The following is a 9,593-nucleotide window of genomic DNA, read 5'->3' on the forward strand; positions in this document are numbered from 1 at the left end:
ATAAAAATAGGCAAATTCATTTCTCCAGTTTGCTCTTGAATACAGTATAAAACAAATATGTTCTAGAATCTTATTGCTAACTCATTTTGGCATGCATATTAGGATTCCAGATTTGATAAAAAATAACTAAAAACCAATAAATAAGTATATACAATACAATCATAATATATGATTGTTAACAATATGCAGCAACGATTTTAACTGCCTCACCTGAAAAATACAGCCTTGCTGCAAATTTGTCTCCGTCTTGCTTGGCCTTGATTTGTACCCACTTATCTGCTTTAGTAAGATAGCTTCCCTGATAATAAACATGGAAATAACAAAAATATATAATTATGCAAAAGCATAAAAAATATATACAGAGATGGCATATGTACTTTAACATTAAATGACAGAAATTGCAGATTCCTCTTACATACAAGAATATAAAGGATACATATACTAATACAAAAATAGACCCAATCCTCAACAAAAGCATAACTTACAGTGTAAGTTGTGAATATTTCATCTATTATAGTAACAACAAACTTTAACATTTACATCTACCATGGACTGGTGATTTCTAGTGTTTTCAGATTTACAGATTATTAGTAAGTGCAAAATTAATTTTCATAGCTCGATGGCTGTGTTACCTAAACAGAGTAGTCCTATATGCATTTGTATCACAGTGAGAAGGGACATGAGTGAATGGGTTAATTTGTAATAGCACCTTACTCAAATACAAGATACATGTACGATGAACAAAATTCATTCAAGATGAAGCAACATAACGTAACAATTCGTACCATACGGAATGCAATAATTCAGCAGATCGTCGTTCACTTCGCCGCGTCAGAGGGCAGGCGCATGTAGCCCTCCCCAGAGTCCGTGGCATGCAGCGACAGCGAGCATGGATAGAACGTCGAGGCAGTAGAGGAAGGTGGCGACGACGACGGCTGGCAGCGCCGCGTCCATCGTCGGCGCTGCGGCGAACAGCTCGATCGGATCCGATGATGGCATGGTGGTGAGGCCAAGGGGGAGTCAACAGATTGGCCCCCAGTACTGTAGCGGCTGTGCGCCTAGATTCAAATGCAGTTGCGGGCCACAAGCGGGGCCCGACGACAGCTACGATTTTGGCTAGATAGGCGGCAACTGCACCGAGATGGGGGTCGTGGAGATCATTGCGAGCGTGGCAGTGGGGGCTCAATGGTTGTCGGTGGGGGAGGCTGCACCGACGGTGCCCGCTGTGTTGCTAGAGACAACATGGTCGGGGGCGACACCAAGCCGGCGACCATGCTGTGAGACGAGGGGGTAGGTCCATAGGTGGGCGTGAGTTTCTTTCCATGAACTTAGTGGCCAGGTACTCACAAAACTCATTAAATCATTGCCCACCATAGCAGAGACAACCTATAATTGAAACAGTATAACAATAAACAATGGTGATTATGAAAATTACTATGTACAAATAAATACAGATATTCAAAACCGAAAATAAAATGAAACCTTTAAGTAGGGTGAGATACTGTTCTTGAGATAATGATTTCTTGTGTTTTCCCAGAGAGCAGAACCACCGGCATGGGCTATAACCAAAGCATCAGCCATACGATTAGAAGCAAGACACTGGTTAACTGCCCCTTTGTAGTCTCTAACCACCAACGCATGTTGAATGCTTTTGTCAATTGATGGATCTGATGGCACAGCATCTCCAGAAACTTCCTGTTCTATCTGTTGACCATTTGTAGAAACTGATTCTTCAGCCAAGCTAGCCTCTGAAGATTGAGGATTGTTGAAAAAATCATCCCCATTATCAATAAGAAACTGGGCATCCGCATTATCGGTTACTGCAACATGATCAATATTAAGTGTATCTGCCAATGTTTGGCTCAATTCATCAGTTGAACTTGCAGGCGGTGCCTGAGGTGGTTTCGAAGCCAAGATGAGCAAGCAATTTTGTCCTTGCAAAATCCTCGTCCTCAAACATAACCCTTAAGAAGCCCTAGGTTTCTCTCTCCTCGTCAGATCTGATCAAACATGCATCACATAAAGTTAGTCTCCATGCAAATATCAGTATTAGTTCTACTAAAGAAGCACCTACAAAGATTCTTGTGATTTTTTTTCACATAGAGCACGTAGCGAACTTTTGTCGCCATTCTGAATAGCAGCTTCAAATTCAGTTGATCGGCTCACCAGACTTTGCTCGATCACCAAATTGTGCACATGTACCTATAAAAAACATAACATAAACACAAGAACTTGAAGAGGAGCAGAAAACAGAACACTGACAAAGAATAATTACCTCAGATGTAGATGTTTGCGCACCTTGGGTGGGTGCCACCGGATGGAAAGAAACAAGTTTACCACCGAAACCAAAAGATGCACCGGTGGGGCATTTCAACCATTTAATCTTGTACAAAGTTACACACCATAATATAAGTATGAGTAAGGAAGCAACACACCAAATTTGAGAATTAACACTTTTAACCGCCTGTCGTTTTATTTCAGTTGGATCTAATAGAATGTTTTTCAATTAATAAAGTAGTGAAGCTGAACAGCAGGGAACCAATGACCGTTTAAATTCTAATACTGTGATTCCAGAGTTCATGAACCCACCCAAAAAAAGTCTGAATATATGAAAGTTACACTCTTTAGTCTTTTGTACACACCAAGACCAATATTCCTTCTTCTTAGATGACATTTGTACAAGATGAAGTACATAATTGTAGCACAGTTACATGCGTAATAACATTTGTGTTATAGCTTAAAGTTACACTCTTTAGTCTTTTGTACACACCAAGGTCAATGTTCCTTCTTCAAAAAAAATTACAGATGACATTTGTATAAGCTGAATGTACATAATTGTAGCACAATTACATGGCCAATAACATCAGAGTTATAGATTTCATACTGCTATAGTAAAATGGCGATAATTTTAAACTTTAACAACTAAAAAATTGATAAATTGGTATTAGCACAAAACTACTATCGCAAAACATTTTGGATTGCAGAAAGAATATTAACAAAAAAAACTACAGAAATCTATGAATAACATTTTCCTGCACAGATGCTTACGCTGATAGGCATTTCATTTGACGCCACAACCACTCCACTGTATGTATCAGAAGTCGCAAGTGAAGTTATAATAAGACAGCCCACAAAAAAAACAAATACTAATGTAAGTTCCATCAGTAGATTGAATATGCTGCTCATATCACAGAAATAAATAAGAAAATTACAAGTTTATGAGTATTGAGTTCAGTGCTTTGCACTCCTGAATAATTTCATCCATTGGACACTATATTGTTCTACCAATCCATGACGAAAAGAAACATTTAGAACGGTGCTAAAAACACTTGCAACCACTGTGTTCTTTCGTCTTACTAAATTGTAAAGTTGTGGGAAGTGATCTTTCAAAGAGAAGTTCCACATCCATTTGTCCTCCCAAAATCTCGCATGATTACCATCATTACGCTGAAAGGTTCCAAAGCTAAAAAATCTTCTTTTACTTTCATTAGTCCCCCCCACCCCACAAAAAAGTGTGAATCTGTTAGCCGCCTCTGTACCTGAGCTAAAGTTTGGTTTCATAAGTATTTCTGCCTAAGCAGTGTCTGCCAAGCCCTCTTCATTCATGAGCTTAAACAACCACTTACTTAATAAACATCTATTATGTATATAAAGATTCTTAATGCCTAAACCCCCCACATCCTTAGGTTGGAAAATACTATTCCATTTGATGAGCCTATACTTCTTATGTCCTTCCCCTTGCCAATGTTGGCTTTATTTTTCTCTGTGTTAAGTTTGCACTCAATATTTTTCAATGACATGTGTAAATTTTCTAGATATTAGCTGTTGTATGCCTGGGTTTTCATGCCTTTCCTATCTGCAGCATGCCAAAAACACTTGAAAAGTACCAAAAATGCAGTTTTGCAGGGCCTGAAACAGCACTCCAGAATAGAGAGAATGAGGTAAGATCTTTTTCTCTAGTTAAGACAAGCGTGGGCAAGTTTGTTTGCAAATATCTATAGCCTCGATGTATACTCCGAAAAACATTAATCAACAGCTACTTTGCTACTAAGATGATTCATCTACGAAATCCTGTTGTCTAAATAAATGTCATCTTCGAAATATAATAGTTTGGATTTGTCATGTGTGAATTGTGAAACATGTACATATGTTTATTATTAAAGAATCAAAAGTGCCTGTACAAGGCTGTTCGAGGAGATTTTTGAATAAAAGCAACTATAGAAACACTTGTTCTTTTAAATAATAGATATGAATATCAAATTTTAATTTTGATGCAAAATTTCTTCCTAATGTGTATTCACTGTGCCACTTTTGGAGATTGAGCATATATGCATATTATTCTGTTTCGTAAATAGACCCAAACCAAGCAAAGAAAGGAACACAATTGTCTCACTACCTTAGTACATTTATTCCCTTGTACGAGAAATTTATTATATTGTTCACATATTTCATGCGAGGTATAAAATAATGCATGTGCACCAGTAAATATTGTCATATATAAAAACATATTATTGACTTAAGAACGTGCTCCACAACCATAGACCATCATTAGCTGTATTATCTTTACATTAAAAAAACAGAACTATAGTAGTAGGCCCTTACTAAAATCCTGTGTTGCACACCTTAAAAGTTATTGCAACATAATTGATGTAGTGGATATGCTACCATGTAACAGCAAAAATTGTCTTGTTATGTGTGCGTGAGCATAATTGTTGATGTGGTAATGTTCTACCATGTGTGGTCTTTTGCAAGCAAGGAAATATATATAAGCATCTCTATTATTCTTCTGTTACATTTTAAATTATGTTTTTCTAGCGACAATTATGAGGCCTAATATATAGATCATCATTATGATCTCAATATAGTTTGTTGAACAAGGCATTCCTGTTTATGCTAAACATACATAATGACATTTTTTCAGCAACTGAAAAGTAGCCGCAATGAGTACCTCAAACTGAAGGCACGTGTTGATAATTTACAGTGGACTCAAAGGTGAGTTCTGTTATACAATTAAGATAAATTTGTTATTTCTGTACATACTTAAAAATAGCAATTTATGTTTGAATGTGCTTAGTTTTGGGAAAACATGCTTAAAACAAAATAGCATGGCTTATTTATTCATCTCAAACCAGTAAGTTCATGAAGCAACATTGAATTTAAATTGAAATAGTGCAAAGCTAGGAATACCAAAACGTTCAAATATATTTTGCCGATATGATTGTCGTCCTTTCAAATATACCATACAAACTACTTAATTATGTCTCTCTGGAACGACCATTATTGTGTAGAACTATATATCGTAACTATGCAATATAAAAAAAGAAATGAAATGTGGAATGTGCTACATTCTGAAACTAACATGCATGCAGGTTATAGTTAACTGATGCTACCATTTTATTTACACATAATTAGTACAGGTGAAAATGAAGATTTCTAGTATTGCCTGAATATGTCGTATGTATAACATTTCAAGTCTGCATCATATATTTTTTATTTTAAAAAGGTATAAAATGGGGGACTTAGCTCAATGCATTTCTTTCAGTGTAATCAAAGATAGATGGATTCTTATTTTGATAACCAATTAAAAGTTCGAATGTTCTACCAACAATCCTCAGGAACTTGCTTGGTGAAGATCTCGAGTGATTAGGCATAAAAGAGCTGGAGCACCTGGAGAAGCAGCTCGATTCGTCCTTGAAGCACATAAGATCTACAAGGGTACTGAAAAGTGCTAACACCATAAACGAATTGTATTTCCTGTTTTATATGAAGAAGTACATGGAATATTTAAGTTCTCCCTTTTGTAAAACTGTGCCGCTAGTTTTCATATATGTCACTGCTCTCTGATTTCTTAACTACAATCCTTTTCTACTAGACTATGATAATATGAGTTTGTGGGGAGTCAAGTTTATAAAAACGGTGCATCAGTGCATGTAGCCTCTTTCTGAGTATATGTTCTGACCCAGTTCTTTTCCTTCTCTTTTTCTCCTGTAGACACAACACATGGTTGATCAACTGACAGAACTTCAGAAAAAAGTATGCTACTCTTCATGATTTAACAAAAATAATATTGGTGACTTCACTCAAGCAACTTCACTTATTCAATTTGCAGGAACAAATGTTTTGTGAAGCAAATAAGTGTCTTCGAAGAAGAGTAAGTTGTAAAATTCATTGCATCATTCAAACAAACATTTTTATGACGTTTCTTTTGCGGTCCCTGTCATAGTATCATTGCATTTGTCATACATAATTGCAACAAGATGAAGAGGTCACAACAATGTTTTTTTAACACTGTTAAATATCTTCTAGACATGTAGTAGTAACCTAGACAGCCATCCAGTTTCCTCATAAATTTCTGAGTTTGAATAGGGATGCACATTTCTATACACACGAGATCATAATTAACCATATATTGGGTTGGTTTGGTGACAAGAGAATTGGAGGGGATCTCCAACTCCCTTCTCACCAAACTAGCCCATAAGGTCTCAGGCAGTAAGGATTATTTACCTTCTTCATTGTTTAATAGTTTAGAAATCCCAAAGTTATTAACGTGCCAAAATAGGTGAAATGCATGTAAGTGTAAAGGTATGTAATCCCATCCAACACAAGCATCAGAACTTAGCCCTCAATCCCTCATGATGTAGACGACCAAACATGGAGCCGCTTCAGTAAGATGCTCCTCATGCTAACATTAATAGGAACAGCTGAAACCCCATTCCAGCCTCTGCACACGAACGAACCAACGATAGCAAGGGGAGCAAGTAACATGGCAGACAGTAAGACAAGCAAGGAGCGAGAGAATGCCGTTGTACGTACTGCAAAGTGGCCAAGGTTGACGAGCGTCCATGCCAATGTTGGGGGCGCACCCAAAGACGGAGAGGGCGAGGATCCAGAAAAAGAAGATGATGTAGGCGGTCCAGACCTCGGGGTACATGAACTACTCAGTGTTCCTGTTTAGATCCGGGGCGGCACCACCTGCACGTACAACTTTGCCATCGACACAGGGTGGGAGGGGGGCTCCGCCACGATGGCCGGGGAAGCGAGCGTCGGGGACCGGGGAGCGGCGGACGTGGCGAGCATCGCGGACGCAGGGCAGAGAGGGAGAAGGATGGCGGCGGTTGCGCGGGGGCGGGCGGGGGCACGGCCTTGCCTCTTGTGGACGCATCCCTTCCAGGGCGGCGAGCAACACGGACACCAGGCGGGGAGGTGGGGCGGCGAACACGGTCGGTGGCTGTTGCGTGGGGAGGGGTGGATTTGGTGAAGCCGGGCGGATCGGAGACTGCGGGGGAGGAAGAGGATCGAACGAGGGTAACGGGGGTGGGGGGCACCGGGGCAGGGGCCATCCCTTGCATCTCCAACCTCCGGGGCAGGGATGGGGCGGTGGGATCGGACGACTGGCGGCGGTGGGGGGGGGATCGAGCGGCTGGTGGGTGAGATCGAACGGTTGAAATTGCAGAACAATGGAATGGACGGTTGAGGTTGCAGGATGGCAGAACGGCAGAACGGCAGACTACTATTACACTCTTAATAAGTAGTATAGATTATTTATTTATTTTGTATAGAACTCCTATTATATAGTAAAGTTGTGACATTCGATCCTGTGCCATGATTCATCATATGTGTAAGACTTGGTCCCAGCACACCTGGTGATTATGTTCGCGCCCGGGTCTTGGTGCCCCAAAACCTGGGTGTGACAGAAGTGGTATCAGAGGAATGTTGACTGTAGGACGAAACCTAGATAGAACTGGACAACCATTATCTACTTACCTTTGCTACTCTGATTCTTTCTAAACTTCTCTTAATCTTTTCTCATCTATTTCTGCTTTACTCTGATTATTCTTACCTTTTCACTTCTAAAGACAAACTTGGATTTCACACTTTGAAATCCTGTGCTTAAATGACCTTTAGGAATAGGAGACCTAATCTTAGGAACAAAAACAAAACTATTTTTGTAAGTATCTATATACTTGAATGTTTGTTCTTATGATACTTGTTTGATTTGGATCTTTGATTGAGTGTGAAGAGTTGTGGAGTAATGTCCACAATTACATCTGCATATACATATAGGGAAAAAATGCTCATCAAAATAACTAGACAAACTTAGATTATCACTCATTAAAGTATCTAGCATAACAAATCCAGCTCATCCTAAAAGATTCTATCCTACACTCATAGATCCATCTTATCTCAAGAGATTCTAACAGATCCTAATAATATTCATCATACCCTAGTAGATATATCTAACCTAAACTAGTCTAATCTAGTCATACCCAATCTAATCTAGATCTTATTCAATCTAACGAGAGCTAACCCAACCAATAGAGTCATGATAGATTGCATAATCTGTCTATCCCCACCTAACCTCAAACAAACTTTTGACCTACATCATGTAGTCTATCTCACCCACATCTATCTTAACCATATTCCCTGACCCGATGATATACACTAACCTCGAATCAATGAGACCAAGACCAGAAAAAGAGCAAGATCAACCTCATCAAGAAAGGAGAGAAGTCAAACTTGATCATCAGATGCATTACCATCCAACACAGAGTTCTTCTCACCATAAACTGTCTTACCCCAGGCTATTTTTGCCCTAACCTATCTTTTATCCTACACAATAAGGTGACTATATGTATATATACCCATGCTTTTGTGACCACTTTCTAAATAACATGAAACTTCTTAGAAGTTAAAGGCCAAACTGTAAATAAAGCTTTTTACATCCCTGTCCTTGCAAATCTCGAGGACGAGATTTCTGTTAAGGGGGTAGGATTTGTAAGGCCCAAAACTCGTAAAGAAAAAAAATATAATTATAAAATAAATCAACAAATATAGTATTATAATGCTTTGGGAATTAAGGAATAAAAAAATATGAGAAAGGATTTTTTTCTTTTAAAGGAAACCATTTATACCTCCCATGAAATAAATGACAAGGAGAAGAATAAATAATGACATTTTAAACAATGAAAGCTATATTCACATTAGTAAAACTTTGGACACGTGGAAATTTGAAGATCAAACATGGATATGAAAAGAGTTGAGAAAGATAATTATGATAATTATCCAATCCTTTTAGAGCTAAATGGTGAGGGAGAATATAAATAAAAAACATAATAACAATAATAATAATAATAAATATGATGATGGGATTTCTGTCCACATTAGAATTGTGTTTGAAATTCAAATTTGAATTAGGTTTGAATTTGAAATAGAAATCATTAAAAAAAAGAAAGTAGAAAGGAAAAGAAAAGAGAAAAAAACGCCTGGGCCGATTCTCCCTCAGCTGGCCCAACTCCCTTCCACTCTCGGCCCAACGTCTTCCCCCGTGCCGCGCCTGATCACGCTGACGAGTGGGCCGATGCTGTCAGTCACAGTATTGCGCGCCCGTCGTCACTTGCGGGCGGGCCCCAGTCTCCAGTGCTTGTGCGCGGGCGGCTACCCTGCCCTGCGCCACTACCGCATGGGCCCGCTCGGCCAGTGGCTCGCTCGTGTGCGCCCGCAGCTTGAGCCGCTGTTTCGCGGGTTCCACCTGGTCAGCCCCTCTGTTGCCCCAGCGCCTGTTCTTCATCTCCACGGAAGATCTCCGCCGAATC

At 39.2% G+C, this 9,593-nt stretch overlaps 1 protein-coding gene across 1 annotated transcript; it reads right to left on the bottom strand.

Moving 5' to 3' along the window:
* Positions 1-1,066: 1,066 nt before the first annotated feature.
* On the bottom strand, positions 1,067-7,077 carry LOC109939942 (protein transport protein SEC31 homolog B-like). The gene is made up of 3 exons (XM_035958888.1): positions 6,983-7,077; positions 1,483-1,945; positions 1,067-1,386 (listed from the first exon to the last, which is right to left on the bottom strand). Exons 1-3 carry the CDS (start codon positions 7,075-7,077, stop codon positions 1,183-1,185), a joined length of 762 nt encoding a protein of 253 aa, XP_035814781.1. The 3' UTR covers positions 1,067-1,182.
* Positions 7,078-9,593: the final 2,516 nt, after the last annotated feature.

Source organism: Zea mays, chromosome 5 (assembly GCF_902167145.1).
Source record: "Zea mays cultivar B73 chromosome 5, Zm-B73-REFERENCE-NAM-5.0, whole genome shotgun sequence".
NCBI lineage: Eukaryota > Viridiplantae > Streptophyta > Magnoliopsida > Poales > Poaceae > Zea > Zea mays.